The sequence below is a fragment of the Bos indicus genome, chromosome 18, assembly GCF_029378745.1.
Source record: "Bos indicus isolate NIAB-ARS_2022 breed Sahiwal x Tharparkar chromosome 18, NIAB-ARS_B.indTharparkar_mat_pri_1.0, whole genome shotgun sequence".
Classification (NCBI taxonomy): domain Eukaryota; kingdom Metazoa; phylum Chordata; class Mammalia; order Artiodactyla; family Bovidae; genus Bos; species Bos indicus.
In genome coordinates, this window is record NC_091777.1 from 21,498,610 (window position 1) to 21,516,106 (window position 17,497).

The 17,497-nt window shown below is 40.9% G+C and overlaps 1 protein-coding gene across 2 annotated transcripts in view; it reads right to left on the minus strand.

The window, feature by feature from the left end:
* Positions 1 to 755: 755 nt before the first annotated feature.
* The window catches only part of TOX3 (TOX high mobility group box family member 3), a 121,653-nt gene continuing 104,911 nt past the window's right edge, over positions 756 to 17,497 (minus strand). For both annotated transcript variants that reach the window (XM_070770558.1, XM_070770557.1), the window contains exons 4-7: positions 13,815 to 14,084; positions 9,277 to 9,504; positions 7,094 to 7,174; positions 756 to 2,667 (exon numbers count right to left, since the gene is read on the minus strand). In XM_070770558.1, the coding sequence (XP_070626659.1) occupies positions 1,984 to 2,667; positions 7,094 to 7,174; positions 9,277 to 9,504; positions 13,815 to 14,084 (1,263 nt within the window). In that variant the 3' untranslated portion in view covers positions 756 to 1,983. The remainder of the gene's footprint in view (positions 2,668 to 7,093; positions 7,175 to 9,276; positions 9,505 to 13,814; positions 14,085 to 17,497) is intronic.

Genomic DNA, 17,497 nt, shown 5'->3' on the forward strand with positions numbered 1-17,497 from the left:
CATGGATACCACCACTCACACCCTCATTTTTTTTTTTTCCAGATTAGGATTCTGGTCAGGGTTGACACTTGCTGTTTTTAATTTTCATTTTATCATAAGCAGTTGAAGACTGTTGCCAGTGGTAATTTGCAATTTTTATCAAGACCTCTTCATTATAGCTTCTGACAGGACAGATGCTGTAATTAATCATGCACGACAACTGGGGATAGTGGTCACAGTGTTCTCAAAGAGGAGTCACTACAGAGCAAGAAGAGGGGAAGGAGTGGGCACTGAAATAATTATTTTGGCTTAAGAATTAGCATTCACCAGCCATTTTAATAGCAATAAAGACACAATGCCAGCTAGTTCGAGCCCCAAATAGAAGACGATTGCTTTTTCCTCTAGACATACCTTGCCCTTGCATCTTAATAAAATGATAAGTATAAATGATTACTAATGGTTCTATTTGTTTTGTTATTTTTTGGCCCCACCGCACAATTTGTAGGATCTTAGATCCCCTACCAGTGATCGAACTTGTGCCCTCATCATTGAAAGCTCAGAGTCCTAAACCACTGGGCCACCAGGGAATTCCATTAATGGTTCTATTTCTAATGGTTTAGCTTCTTTTTAACAGGCCCTGGTGTGGGGGCCATGCAATCCACATTCTTAGCTGTAAATCTCGTATTTTCAGCTAAAAATAGAAGACACCATGGCTTAAACACAGGTTGGTATGGGATCTATTTCCCCCATCTTCTACATATTCAAGGAACCACAAGTGAAATTTGACATATCATTTTATTTGAAAAGTGAACAGTTGCCTGGTTGTTGCATCAAAATACAGTCCACAGTTTTTACTGAAATGTGTTTATTCTATAGCAAGATAAAAGCATTTTTGTTTTAGTTAAGCAAAATACAAACAACTTAATTGCTGCTATCATAACTCATAAAAAAGTATAAAACAGCATAAAAACACAATAAGCAACATAGCAATGAATGGTTTATGTCACCAGTGTTTACGTTAAAGCCTTGTTTATGAAAACTTTACAACACATGATATGAAAACTTACAACTTTGAAAGAAAATATTTACATTGATTATTCAGATGTGATGCGCCTTTTAAATATTCTACCGGTATTACGTCATAATAAAAACTCTTGCTTTTTTTTAAATCTTAACTTTTGTAATAACTGTCTTCATTTAAGTGCATTTCCCTTTTAAAAATACAGTGTTTTTAATTTTCGAAACTTGTCACTCAAAACACAGAATATAATATTCACATTCTTTTCTTCTAATTGGAATGAATAGAATGGGCTAACAGTGGTCATAGTGTTACAACATATACTGTGGTTTGGTTTGGAGAAGTCATGGGTAAAAAGTGAAAAGGAGTCAATAATTGAATCTAATCACTTGCATTTTTTTTTTTTCTGGAGAGATTCAAGGAAAAAAATAAGAGCTTTGGCAAAAGTCTGTGATTTACATTATTTTTTTTTTTTCATGACAAAAAAATGCCATCAACGATTGACATCATACAAATGTTTGTATGAAACTGGATCTTCAGATTTCAGGTAGTTACTGACTGTGCTTTTTATTTTCAGGGCTTCGGAAGTTCCAGTCGCCTTGAAGTGGGGCTTCTTCACTTCAGGAGAAATAAGGCCATTTGCTATGACTCAGAGAGGCCAGTTTATTATAGTCATCAGTCTGTCCTAGGATTCATGACACGGTTTGATTCACATATTGTAGGTAGAGCCTGAATAAATAAAAAAGCCATCACATAGAAGAGCACAGCTTTTGTTATTAAAAACAGAGTAGTTTCGAGATCTTTCAGCTCCACTGTTTAGTTCTTCTTGCCTATCTAATAGACACTGGAGAGGACCGCCGCGATCGTTACACCTTTCTGCATCACCACCAAACACCGACTCCACGAGCTGCAGCCGCCTGGGGTGTACCCTCGGACGGCCACTCTCTTCCAGACGCGGCACAACCGCCTGCCCCGCGCGTTCGTCTTTAGAAAATACTGACCTGCGATAATACTTGAGTCTGTGTCTGAGACTGTATCTGCGACGGGTGCTGCTGAGAGGCCGGCTGGGGGCTCCCGAGGGCAGGGATGGGGGACGTGATCTGGGAGGTGACTGGGGAGTGCTGCCGGGGAGAAGGCTGGGACTGATGTTGCATGTGCTGCAGCTGCTGTAGCTGGAGACGCTGCTGCAGCTGCTGCTGGTTGATATGCTGCTGGAGCTGCTGCTGCTGCAGCTGCACGTGGTGCTGAAAATGCTGCTGCTGCAGCTGCTGCTGGAGCTGCTGCTGCTGGAGCTGCTGCTGCTGCAACTGCTGCTGCTGCAACTGCTGCATCTGCTGCTGCTGCTGCTGCTGCTGCGTCTGCACTGAGGGGCTCACCTGGGCGGAGGACGCCGAGCCCACCATGGAGCTGATCAGCGGAGCCCCAAGGTTCGACGGCATGTTGGCGGCGATGGTGACCGACGTGACCATCGGGTTCACGGGGAGTCTCATGGTCAAGGGTTTGGGAGCGATCGACCGAGGGAGCGACGGTTGGAGAGTCTGAGGGGACGCTGACACGGTTCCGTGCTGAGACAGCGGAGGGTTGAGAAGGAGGGAGGAGGTCAGATTGGTGGACGCCAGGGTCTGCTGAACAGAGCGAATGGTCTGGGCTTCTGCTGATTCTGCAGCAGCCTGCATTTGAGGGGAGATGGTTGGAGTGTTTTTATAAGGACTGTGAATGGATGACCAAAATGGTCAGCGTTACTCTTGCTTCCCAAGCACTTTGTGGGAGGATTAGGCAGCTCCTCCCGGAGGTGAAGTCCAACTCCCCACGTTTTGAATCTGAGCTGGCTTGGCACCTTTGCTCTGGTCAACAGAAAGTAATGGAAATAAGGCTTCAAAGACTGTCTGTCTCTCTCAGAACCTACCACCAGGTGATGACAGACATGTGGCCCTGGTACCAGACTCAGTTACTAGCTTACTGCCAGCCAGCCCACTGCCACATATGGTTATATGTGTGCCAGCTGCACACAGATGAGAAGGATTTGGTGACGCTGCCTTGCCTTGGCCTAGATCTGAAGACCCAGCTAGTTACCTGGCACTCTCTGAGATACATGCTTATCTTTGTAAGTCACTGGGTTTTGAGTCTATACCTGTGTTCCACAGCACTACTGTCCTGAAAGATGACTGATGCACGTTTGAGTGAGTAACAGTTGCTCAGCATTGAACCCTGAACTAAGATCACCACCAAGAACCATTTTGAAAGACAATGAGAATAGACTGCCCGACTCCAAGTCTAGCTCCACTACTCAACAACTCTGTGATTTGCGGCAAGTTCATTCACCCATCTCCATTCACCCCGTTTCCCTATCCATAAAATGGGGTTTAATGGTATTCACCTTGTGTAGGGGTTGTGAGAATGAAATGTACTCATATATAATTGTTAAGCATTTACAACAGTGCCTGGCCTACAGAAAGCACTTGCTAAATGTTAGCTATTTTCACTCATTAACAAGCTCTACTGCCAAAAAATGACTATTACTAGAAAACTTCAAAGCCCTGTATATAATATACAGAGCCATGATTATTTATAACAGTGCTTACTTGCGTATAAGAAAAACATAATTGAATTCTTTAGAAACACTTAATTGAAGAACTTTACAACCTTAGAAATATTTTGGTTTACCAAATACTTTCAAATTTTTCCAAAATTTATCAAAGACGTCATGCATAAGTGGAGAGTGTTCAACTCTCATGTGACTGAACAATCTGATATAAACAAACAATCTGGAGCTCAACATGCAGAGAAACTGCCTAATATATTTTGTACTAAAAACACATAATTACCTCCACAAAAATATTTTACTAATGCAACTGTGATCGGAATGACTTCTCTTAAAGACTACTTTTTCTTCCTATTCTTCATAAAATTAGGGGTTTTTTGGAGGGGAGTAGGGACAGGGGAACTTGGAAGCATCAAGCTGCCATCTACTCTCTTTAATGATTTTGAATGTTTATTTCTAGATTTTTATTACTTACATTTATAAAATCTACTATTAGAAGACACTCGAGGAATGACTTTACATGGAGAATCACTGGAGGTAGGAAAAGCCATGGCTGATGGCTTCTGTTTGAAGACCTTATCAGTGTAAGACTCCATCCGTTGGTGGATAGTTTTCTGATTTTGCACAAAAGCTCAGGGGATGGGGTGGGAGCGGGGGCTGCACATGACTTGAGGGTGGAGGGTCATGTTCTAAAGTCTTTGGTTAAGAAGAAACCCACAAATGTTCATAATGATCTTTAGAAACCATTACGTCATCCACAAAGTAGAATATGCACAGTTTTCTACATGTAAACGACACATTATTTTTAAATACTCAAATATTTAAAAATTGCCAAGACAGTCTTAAGGAAGAAACTACAAGAGATGTCTATACTTAGACACCTGGGCAATCACGCCATTGCACCTTTAAGATGCTCCCCTAGCAGAGAATGGAAAAGCGGATGAGTCTGAAGAGCTCCTGCTCACCTGCTGGTTCTACTCCTTTATGGTTTAATATTAAGCTTCGATTAATTTTGTTGGTTATTCTGAAGACTAAAAGTGATAGCTGAGTCACATCTTAAGGGAGGGAGTTTCAGGCTCTGAATGTAGTGCATGATCAGTTGTTCCAGTAGTGTCTGACTCTTTGCAACCCTATGGACTATAGCCCGTCAGGCTCCTCTGTCCATGGGATTCTCCAGGCAAGAATACTGGAGTGGGTTGCCATGCCCACCTCCAGGTGATCTTCCCAACTCAGGGAATGAGCCTGAATCTCCTGTGTTTCCTGCATTGCAGGTGGATTCTTTACCGCTGAGCCACTGGAGAGGCCCTCTGAATGTAGAGGCTTAAGTTCAAAGCACATGTGATGCACCCTCGTTTATTATTTCTAATGCTGAGGCTGAAATCTTGCTCCCTGTAATCCCGCTCCTTGAATGAGTTCCATCCAGGACACAGAGATCAAACTTAAGCTTTCCTTCCATGATGGCTGTTATACTTGAGGACAAAAATCAAATGACCCCAAATCCTTGCTTCCATGATTCTTTTAATTATTTAAATATGATTTGACTTTCAGCCCATACCATCATGGGGACAATGAACTAGAGGGCCTTCAATTAGTCACCATTTCTCTTTATATCATGGGGACCAAAAAGAGAGAACCAATTCTTCAGATGTGATCTAGTCATCAAACTATACAGTTAGATGCTGCTTCCTGTGAGATCACCATATTAGCAGCTATTTCACACTTTAGGGTCTGGTTGAAGTTATTCTAAACTTATACCGCAAGGGCCATTTTAGTTGCCTGCTATGTCCCTGGCCATTTAGTTGCCTGCTATAAATTTGAGGTGTTCTCAACTGCCCTGGGGCTTCCCAGGAGGCTCGCTGGTAAACAATCTGCCTGCCAAGCAGGAGACACGGGTTTGGTCCCCTAGGTTGGAAGATCCCCTGGAGAAGGAAATGGTGACCCACTCCAGTATTCTTGCCTGGAAAACTCCATGGACAGAGAAGCCTGATGGGCTAAAGCCCATGGCGTTGCTGGAGCGTGACACGACTTAGCAACTAAACAACAACAGTCCTTACCTATTGAAAAAATAAAAGCAAAACAAACCTACCCCTAAAGAATTTTAGATTTATTCTTTTTAAATCACCATCCTATTGGATAGATTTTCCAGTATCCATGGACTCAGTCTATCCATTGGGAAACATTTCTGAATCAGTTTTTAGTATCCGAAAGTAAAACTTTTAAGTTATCCCTTCTAAGTCAGTCATAGACCTGATCAGCCTAATCACAGATGCTATTTCCAGAGTGCACCCTGAGTTACTGGCTCTTGGCTTAAATCCATGTACGGTCAATTCTTCACACTCTAATGCACAAAGATCACCTATACCTGCTTCTGGCTAAGTGAATGAATAAATGATCCTCTTGAGTACATGCACATTGTTACTCTATTCACGTCACGCCATCTAATTAGCCACCAAGTACACCTCAATTCTTAACATCTATAGCCCACACATTCAGTGGTTTTCTACCAATGTGCGAGTCTGCATCCAGAATCGGTGTATCTCTCAATGTGCATCTTCCAGAGTCCCAGAAAAAGGCTTTGCTATGGACCACCTGATGAATATTTTCTCTTTCTAATGAAATGGGCAGTGTCCTAAGAACTGTCAAAGACAACCTCTCTTGATCAGGTTCTGAGCAGCTGCCAATGGTAGCTCTTAATATAAAGAAGAAACAACTCAGGTGAAAAAGGGAAAAAAGGGCTAAATTCTTTTTAAATGGCTTTGCCAGCAACACCGACCATGCCCTGAGGCCCTGTGTGGTACTTTGAGGCCACAACAAAGACAATGAAATGGAATCTCTGCTTGCCAGAGGAAATACATCAAGAGCAAAAACATTAGTTCACATTATCCTCCCCAAAGCCTTTCTAAATTCTAGGAAGGCTAAAGACAAAGTTAATTAAATGTTAAAATAGAAGGTAACAGCTCATGCTCCTTTTGGATCAAGGTAATAATAATCCAGAGTGACATTTGCTTTAGAATACCGGTGCATTTTATAAGACAGCAGGGCCCATTGTATACTCTATGTATAATACATGTATACATGTCTTTTTTTTTTAAGTACTTGGAGCATAATTTTATTTTAAATAATCATGAGGCTTATTTATTTATATGATGTGGAACAGTTTGGTCAAAAATGCAACATCCTCTATTACAATAATGCAACCACTGGAGAATTTATGATCTGCTGTCCAAAAATGCCTGAGAAACATACTTCTCAATTTAAATAGAGGACATTAACACAGATCTCAGCCCCTGACAGGAAGAAAGGGGGCTGTTTAAGACTTGTCTAAATAGCTTCAGCCAACACACGCAGAGATCAGTGAATCTTTTGGAAACAGTTTGGATTCATTAGCTTGAATGAACTCTTATTTTTTATGCCATCATTTGAGTTATTTCTAAAGAGAACAAATAAGTTTATGAGTTATTCGAGGTGCTATCTTTTTGAGGAGTAGCGTTTATGTTTTCAATGCTCCAGGGCTGTTTTCAACTCTCTAACGCAGAGATTGGCCGCTCTTTTACCTTAGAAACGAGGCTGGCCCTGTATGCAGCCAGGGCTTTCAGGTATTCTTTCTTGGCAGCTTCCGTTTTCCTTTTATATACCTATTAAAAGACCACAATTAGCACCACCTTTAGCGTACACATTCTCAGCCATAAAATAACTGCTGTGCAAATTAGGTTGCAACAGAACTCACATAAAAAGTTGGTCTCCCTGGCTTTGATTTTTAAATGTGAAAACACACACACAGGTATTAAAACAAAACCAAACCCTGCCACCCTCACTGGGGCACGGTTTTGATGTTCACTATTACAAACAGAAAAATATTTCGGCTAGCAGCACAGAATTCATGAGAATAACAGCTGAGGGCCTCCTGTTCAGGCAGTAAATAAGGTAATGCGAATGAAATGTGTGGCAAACAGTTTAAATTATAGAAAATTAACAATTTCTCCATCATGTCTTCTTTCCCTCACATCCATTTCTAAACTGAAACAAATCAGAGGATGAAAACCCAGCAACAACAGCGAGAGCGAGTGAAGACAGAAGAGAAAAGATGGAGACCTTTCTTTTTGAGGGAAAAAAAAATCAGAAATAGTGAAAGATATAAGATTTCCATTAGTGAGACCAATGATTTACATAAATAAATCCCAGTATACAAAACCTGATTTGGGCTTCCTTTTCTTGAACAGTGGTCTGATGGCTAGCTGTTACACCAAAATGCAACTATGTTTTTTTCTCCAGAATTTAAAAGTTAGACGCAGCAGTTTGCCAGCCCCTTAGGATTACATTTCTAGGGTAGAAGACGGGGCTGCTACCTAGAGCATGGAGCTCAGTGCAAACAGGCGGATTCTACAGCAGCATCAGCCCAAGGTAACCAGCTGGTAGGAATGAGTTCTTGATTAAAGGAAGGAAGGAACAGATAAAGAAAGAAAACCAAGGGTTTTCCATTCTATTCCTGAAACAATTATTCTGGTTTACTACTAACAGGTATAGGATATTCAAAAGCAGAGACATTACTTTGCCAACAAAGGTTCGTCTAGTCAAGGCTATGGTTTTTCCAGTGGTCATGTATGGATGTGAGAGTTGGACTGTGAAGAAAGCTGAGCGCCGAAGAATTGATGCTTTTGAACTATGGTGTTGGAGAGGACTCTTGAGAGTTCCCTGGACTGCAAGGAGATCCAACCAGTCCATTCTGAAGGAGATCAGTCCTGGGTGTTCTTTGGAAGGACTGATGCTAAAGCTGAAACTCCAGTACTTTGGCCACCTCATGCAAAGAGTTGACTCATTGGAAAAGACTGATGCTGGGAGATTGGGGGCAAGAGGAGAAGGGGACGACAAAAGATGAGATGGCTGGATGGCATCACCAACTCGATGGACGTGAGTTTGAGTGAACTCCGGGAGTTGGTGACGGACAGGGAGGCCTGGCGTGCTGCAATTCATGGGGTCGAAAAGAGTGGGACATGACTGAGTGACTGAACTGAACTGAACTACTACAGGGGTCTATTCTTGTAAGGATCTGTGAAATTAATGCCTATGAATGGTCATTGGAATTTCACGGAGAAGACAGAGGAGAACTGAGCCCCAAGGAAGCCATTCTTCTCTGCATTTGTGTGGAGGACTTGCACGGGGAAAGACAGGACACTAGGCCCTAAGGAACTGTCTTCCACCAGCATGGCTAATCTCTCAAGGCCTCTCATACAGCCACATTTTCAAATGAACATGGAATAAAATTTCAAATGCTCCTTGACAATAATGAAACACACAGAGATGGCTTCCAAGTTTGGAAACCCACCAGGAGAGCACAAGGGTTCAGAAAGATGATCAAAAAAAAGCAAGCAGGATGAACTTAATCTCTCTGTAGTGCCCTTTGTGACAAAGTGGGGGTGGGGGGAGGGTTGGGGAAATTCTGCATTATTTAAAATGAAAAGATTATCATAAAAAGTTTATGCTTGCAGGATACTGCCTGGATCTCCTCCAACTCTCTTCTGAATGGGTTCTGAACACACACCCTTTAAGGGAACTGAGAAATCCAGACAAGTGGAAGGTACTTTGGAGTTATATGTTTGTGTTTTTTTAATTCCATAGCTTAGAAAAATGCTTTCATGAGAATCAATCATATTAAGGGGAGGCATTCACCCAGAAAAGGAGTCAGGAATGTTCTTGGAACATTGAGTTATATGGCTGATGGGCCTTTGCCTGAACTTACCTGCTTTTGTTCCTCCCCGAGGCTGTCCCACATAGATGCTACGATTTTTGAGACCTCTCCAAAGGTCGCATTGGGGTTCTGACCTTTAATTGCTGCCTGTGTGTCTCTGAAAAACAGGGCATATGCTGACACTGGCTTCTGTGGCTCATTGGGATCTTTCTTTTTCTTTTTCTTTGGAGTCTTGGGCTTCTTGCCAGAATCTGGAGCAGCTCTTTTCTCTCCGATGGCCTGCAAAGCAAGATGAAAATTCACTGCCTAGAATGTACTTGCAGAGAATGCAGAAAGACTTACTCAGGTCCCCGGTCATTCTTTTAAGGTTTTGTTAAACATCATGAACAGATGAATCACCACCAAAAGAGGGGGAGGGGTAAATTTACTTAGTGTTAACTGGATGGCAGAGATTAGCATTTAGAACATTGATTAATGAGACCCAGAAGTATCTTCAATACATTTGCAACATATGCTTTAAATAGCAATTATGAGTAATGAAAAACAGGACGCTTTGTACCAAACATGTATGTATGTGTGCATGTGTATATGTATGTGTGTGTTACATATGTACCCATAAACAAAATATTTTACATTTTCAGAGGTTTTAGAAGTAAACCTAAATAATATTCAGGATGTTGATCAAACTCAGATATTTTAAATGAGGTCCCATGGCCAAAGACACATACCATCGTATGTATGATTGGTCTGAATTGATTTTTTGAAGCTTGTTTTTTTTTTTTTTTTACCAGAATTTTACTTTGCTAATGGTCTCCAAAACTCAAATGGAAATTAGCTCTAATTCCTAAGTTTGCACAAAAAGGGAAAGGACACTTTTATTTTCTAAAATAATAAAAACTTGCTAAAGAATAGGATAATAAGGAATGTAAAAGTATCCAAATTCTAACTAGAGCTAGAAAGGAAATTGATACTCTTCATAAAATTAAAAACCTGTAAAATAGCAGCATCAGTAGATACTTAAAATCACCAAGGCTAATAAGAAGACTAGTAAGAAGATGCTTACTATTATCTATAATAAGTAACGCTGCCACAAGAATACTGGCCTAGTGATATTCACACATATTCCCAATGAACTCTGAAATCAAAACTATAGGAATGATATAGATATAGTTTACCAAATTTATATATCACTGAGCTCTAATACTCACCTGCTGCTGCTAAGTCGCTTCAACCATGTCTGACTTGTGCGACCCCATAGATGGCAGCCCACCAGGCTCCCCCGTCCCTGGGATTCTCCAGGCAAGAACACTGGAGTGGATTGCCATTTCCTTCTCCAATGCATGAAAGTGAAAAGTGAAAGTGAAGTCGCTCAGTCATGTCTGACTCTTCGCAACCCTATGGACTGCAGCCCACCAGGCTCCTCTGTCCATGGGATTTTCCAGGCAAGAGTCCTGGAGTGGGGTGCCATATAACAGACTCATCAGAGAAGCAGGGGAAATGATTCATCAACCTTGTTTTATTCCCCTCCTCATCCCCTAGATTATAATATGATGACTATATTGGAGATAATTTTGCAGTTAACTTTATCAAGAATCCTGAAGTATTTGACAAAATCTGTTTTAAAAGCCAGCTCTGGGCAAGATCAACAGAGATAGATTCAAGTTACTAACGGATTGGCTTTTAATGGCCTTGAGTCTTAAATCTTAACTCAAATTTTCCAAGAGTATCATTACTTTCTGAAAGAGGGTCATTTGGAACTTAATTCAATGACTAGAATTCATAGGGAGGAAACTGATAAGCAACTTTTTTTTGAGAGCTCTGAACCCTAGGAAGCCAGTAACCTTCTTGGTGGGCCTGCTGTTTGCACTATTTGAGTAATAACACACCCATACTTTACACAAGTAGCTTACAGATGTCAGTAGGTATTAAGCTAGACTTCACCTCTCCTCCAAAATGCCATCTTTCATAACTCACACAATGAATTAAATAAAATTCCATAGACGCCACAGTCGTTTTTCTAAATCTTCAGAATAAGTGAAACTTGTATTCTAGTTAATGAATCTGAACTTGCAAATGAGTCAGATGTCTTCTAGTTAGAGCTTCAACTTGAGCCAAATTTTCCTTCAATGAAAAATATTACTTTAGCCACAAGGAAAAAATATATACACAGATTTTTCTAATTGAGTCAAACTCTATTCTTTTCTTGGAAGAGAATTTGGCACTGTTTGCACCAACAATACTCTGACCTATTTCCAGTGTAGCTTTTTCCAAATAGGAGTTCAGTTCCATTCTTTGCAAAACAACATTCAAATGTCGACAACCTTTGTCATCTTCCCTGGACAACCATGACTTGCCATAGTCATCCTTACCTTTTAAGAATAAATCCAAAGTGAAGAATCTCACAAGTTCAAATAAAAGCTCAGATTTAATTCTCCTAAAGAAACTTTGCATAGTTGACTCAAAGGGCTATGAAAAAGTGGAGAAATAGCTTTATTCCAAAGACATAATCAACAATAACATTAATCTTCCTTTTTTCAGCTAAGTTACTTAAAAGATAAACTGGATTCCTTGTCTTTACTCAAAACCTAGACTCTGTCTAAAAATGGAACGAGCTAAGAGTCACATAAAATTTTCTTTATAGAGATGACAATTTCAGATTGATACAGCGGTAAGTATTAAGATCAGTGGGAATGCGAACGAAAAGAAAGGAATCTATTTGAATTGTGTAATAGCCAGCTGTAACCCAGCTATATCTTATACACATCCCTTGAGTTTATTATTTCCCACTTCACCCTGCTGAAGTCCTTGTGAGTGTGAGTAGAGACTGCTAAGCAAATTTCTCCACTCTGTGTCCAGTGGGGAGTCAACATATCTGGACAGACCAAACCCTCCTTAAAATCCCTGCCACGTTTCTCCTCTTTTCAGCTAAACTCCCTCCTCTTTTCATCACCTGAAATCTTCTCTAAGCACCTTTTCTTCCATTTCTACTTAAACATAAATGATGCTAAAGGTAAAAATAAATGATGCTTAATATTCTGGCCTTGACTTGTTCCTTACCCACACTAAGAAATTCTGGTTACTTCTATGTGTTCCTATCTATGTGCCAATGGTTCAAAAATCTATACTTCCATCTCTAACAGACTGAATTCTAGACTCTCTCCAATGGACTGAGTTCTAGATTCAAATGGAAGTGTCTCAAATTCAACCCCTACCATGCCAAACTTTCAGCTTCCCCATGGTGGAGAAAAATAACATTCCTCACTTCCTGGGTTAATCTTCTCCATTTACTGATATCCATGCTGGTTCTCAAACTAAAACCCAACATACCTTTTACTCCTTCAAATTCCAGGCAATTATCAAACCTTAATGGATGATTCTCTCTCTCTTGAATGTCTCACTAATCTCGCACCTCCTGTATGCCTTCCTTTGCTAAAATTAAAGGAAACAAATCATAACAAAAGGATGTTTTAATTGGTTTCCTTCTCTCTGGTCCCTCTCTTTGTAACTCGTTCTATATACAGCCTAAGCTATCTTTCTAAAGCAAAAAATCTGTTCATGCCATTCCTGAATGCAAAGAATTAATCAGCTCTCAACTACCAGCAGGGAAAGGCTACCGCATTCCAGCAATTTCTTTCAAGTCCCATTTCTTTCCTCCTCCATGTCACACCATTCATGGTACCCATAAATGGACATATAATTCCTTTGCTCTTTCTACCACAATGTGGGCCTCTCTCTTCTGCCTCACAAACTTTTGTGTGTCCTCTTAGACCTAATTCAAACATCACCTTCTCAATAAAGTCTTCCTCAAATCACTCTCCAAAGCAGAATCGATGACAATCTCAGCACACCAGATACATCAGTTATGCCATTAATCACATCTGGAGCTAGTTTTAAACACTCTTACTTGTTCCCAGTGGGAAGTCCCAGGGGCAGCAATTCTCTCTTAAGTCTTTGTATCACCAGAACCAAGTAAAACGCCAAGCACAGAGTAGGTGTACCACACATAATTAATAAATGAGGAATGAGTAATTGTGTAACTAGAATAAGTAACTTTAATGAAACGATGTCTTTTCTAGGCATGCAAAAAAGTCAAACTGGCAACTAAGTTTTTGTTTCAAATTGTGTATATTTGAATCAGGTATCATTTCCTCCACAAAAGCAAACGTGCAAACCACTGGAACATACCATGTGGTAAACACCTCTGAAGTGCAAGACTGTCCAACGGGCAGCAGTTCAGCCAGCTAACCAGATGAAACGTGCCCACCGGGACGTTAACTTAGGACCAGAGCTGTTCAGAATTTCTGAAAAGTCTAGCGCAAGCCTTCTCCTTTGCCGATTTAAGTAAAATTCAGCCTATTAAGTGATTTGCTCAAGGCCTTACAACTAGTAGGAGAAGTCAGATCTCCCAAGTTTCAGTTGAATATACTTTCCACAGAAATAAACAGATATAAAAGAGTTAAGAAAAAATTAAGCTGTCATAAATTTAAGTGCTACTCCACATCCTTGAAGAAAAGGAAGGTAATATTGTGAATGAAGCTTAAACACAAGAACATGGGGCGATCCCTGTATACTAAAGGCAGTTAACTTACTCTGTTGGTTTCATCAGCGTCCTCCTCATTGATGGAGCTGGAAGGGGAGGGAGTCGCCGATTTGCTCGCAGGAGGTGAAGGAGACGTGTGGGGCACACTGGCCCCTCCCAAATTCAACCCCAGCTGGGCGCTGAGCTGAGACTGGTTGATGGTGGTGAGCTGGGCAGGCGGCATGATCCCAGAGCGAGCAGCGTCCGTCATGTGGACGATGGACCTCATGATCACAGAGGGATCCTGGCGGTATTGTGAAACTTGTGTGTGGCTCTGATCCTAAAGGGACAACAGAAATGGGAAACTCTTAGTTTTCCCAAACATCAGTGAGCTTGCAGGGGTTGGAGAAGGGGGTCAAAAGGTACCAACTTTCAGTTACAAAATGAATACATCATTGCATTGCACTGTTGTTCAGTCGTTAAGTCATATCCAACTCTTTGCAACCTGTGCGGCTCCTCTGGCCATGGGGTTTCCCAGGCAAGAATACTAGAGTGTGTTACCACTTCCTGCTCTAGGGGATCTTCTTGACCCAGGGATCAAACTTTGCATCTCCTACATGAGTCTCCTGCATTGTAGGCAGATTCTTTACCTCTGAGCCACCAGAGAAGCCCTAAATACATCATAGGGATGGAATACACAGCCTGGTTGGCTGTAGGTAATAATACTCTATGACATATTTGAAAGTTGCTAAGAGAGTAGATCATAAAGTCTTCATCACAAGAAAAAGAAAAACCATTTTTTTTTTTTTTGGTAACTGTATGATGACAAATGTTAACTATAATTACTGTGGTGATAATTCTGGAATATACACAAATATCCAATCATTATGTTGTACACCTGAAACTAATATAATATGTCAATTAATACCTCAATTAAAAAGATCAATGAACATAACTTCAGCAGCTCCTTAGATAGGTTTGACTTGTTCCAATTTTGTTAGATCTGATTTATTGCAGGATAATGGTCTCTATTAATTTATTAACTAGAAGGAATCATGCTAGAAAGTTGAAAGGTCAAAAGCACAAAGCCCAAATTATCCAGCCTCAACTGTTACACTGTAGAACTGTCTTGTGTGAGTGTGCGTGCATGCTGTCGAGTCTGACTCTTGGCAATCTCACGGACTAGCCCACCAGGCTCCTCTGTCCATGGAATTTTTCAGGCAAGAATACTGGACTGGGTTGCCATTTCCTCCTTCAAGGGATCTTCCTGCCCAGGGATCTCCTGCATCAGGAGGCAGATTGCTTTACCACTGGGCCACCAGGGAAGCCTAGACCTATCGCTGGATGACTTAACTATGTGAAAATAAAGGACTATTAGCAAAGGGAAGAGAAATCTCTACCTCTTGCTCCTTTCTGAGGAAACTGATGTCAAGGAAAGGGGTGACGCCGAGGTCTAAGCCTTTCGGGCTCACCAACTCACTGGCCATCCTTCTTCCACACAGAGCTGGTTCAATTATCCTTTCTCCAGCTCTGCAATATGGGGAGAAGCTGTTCTCTATTTTATCCTCCCAGGCATGCATACGCCATGTAGCAAGGATGGGCTAGAGAAACGCGGAGCAAGCATCTGTTTGCTTCAGGGCACCCTCTCTGTAAAACCCTCTGTGGTTAACCAGAGGATCATTCCAATTCAGAATTATACTGTCAATGGCATCTGGAAGCCATTCCATGTCTTTAGGATTGGATATCACTTTTTTTCATCTTAAACCTGCTTTGTTTTCTTTTGCTTAACCCATCCTGATTTAATGTATTAATGAATTGTTTAAAATATGTATCAGGAGGAGGTAGAGACCATCAGAATTAGCTCCCCTGAAAATTACTGCCAACACTTCAAAAGTAGCCTTCTCTGTTTTGGGGAGGCATAGAAAAGGATTTAGATTTGCTTCTTCTTCTCATTCCAAAGAATACAAAAATGAAGACATGCTTTTCAAATGACTTCATTTAAGTCTTGTCATTTAGAATGAGCCTGCGATTTTCTTGAAACCAAATTCTCTTGACTCACAGTGACCCAGAATCTAATTTTATACATAACCCTATGAATTCTTCTTTTCAATATTTCTCATAAAGCTTATTTTGCTCTTTAAAGAAACAAATGAATTATAAATATTATAATGCCACTAATTCAGAAGCCAAGAGCTATCAATAGGAAACTAGTTGAATAAATTATGATCGATCATGCTACAAAGTATTATGAAGCTTTTTAAAATAATGAATTAGATTTATGTGTATTGACCTAGAGAAGAGTGTCTTCATTTTGGCTCTAATGACATTCTGGACCAGATAATTCTTTGCTGTGGTGGCTGTCCTTTGCATTGTAGGTTGTTAACAGTAACCCTGGTCTCTCCCTGTGTGTGTGTGTTAGTTGCTCAGTCATATCCAACTCTTTGTGACCACTTGAACTGTAGCCCACCAGGCTCCTCTGTCCATGGAATTCTCCAGGCAAGAATACTGGAGTTGGTTGCCATTCCCTTCTCCAGGGGATCTTCCCGACCCAGGAATCAAACGTGGAGATGCCAATAGCAGCCTCCTTTCCTTCACCAGTCATGACAATCAAAAATGTCTCCAGATATTGCCCCATGGAGGGCAAACTTGCTTCCAGTTCTAGAGAGCCACTAATCTAGAATGATATGCAAGATCTAGCAAGTGAAACGGAGAAGGTGATGGCACCCCACTCCAGTACTCTTGCCTGGAAAATCCCATGGATGGAGGAGCCTGGTGGGCTGCAGTCCATGGGGTCTCGAAGAGTCGGACATGACTGAGCGACTTCACTTTCACTTTTCACTTTCATGCATTGGAGAAGGAAATGGCAACCCACTCCAGTTTTCTTGCCTGGAGAATCCCAGGGATGGGAGAGCCTGGTGGGCTGCCGTCTATAGGGTCGCACAGAGTCGGACATGACTGAAGCGACTTAGCAGCAGCAGCAGCAGCAAGTGAAAAACCAGGTTGCAAAACAGTTATGGAGTATAGCCCCTCTTTGTTTTTTTTTTTGTTTGTTTGTTTTTAAGTTTAGGGACTTCTGGGGTGATCCAGTAGATAAGAATCCACCTTCCAATGCAGGGGATGCAGGTTTGATCCCTCGGGGAACTAAGATTCCACATAGTTGCATCACAACTAGAGAGAAGCCTGTCTGCAGCAAAGGAAGATCCCATACACTGTGACTAAGCCTGGAGGCAACCAAATAAATAAATAGTTTAAAAAAATGTAAACAGTAGTTACATCATACTGGATTGGAGGGGTAAGGAGGGGAGCATCTTAACTTGTCCCATTCACAAAAACACGAAACAAACAAACAGAAACTCAAACACTATAGTTAGGAAAATCTAAAACCAAGAGATAAAAACACTCAAGGAGTCTGTGGCTAATTGTCAGAGTTTAATAGAAAAGATACATATTTTCCATTAATAATTTTTGAGTTATCAAATTCCTATGGAATACTGGAAAAAGGTGCTCCACATTTCAGAGCAACCCCAACTCTTTTTGTCTCACTAACAAGACACTCTGAAAATACTACATTCTCCTTGTAGGAGTCCTTCTACAGTCTGGTATCACAAAAGTGGATTTCATGTTATCAGTGTGTCTTAATTTCCTTTTCTTGGCACTCTTCACACATTTAGCTATTTCTCTTCAAAAATCTGAGGAGACTGTCCACTCTTCCATGTTCTTTTAAAGTTCTACCATTGCTTACTGATGTTTTTC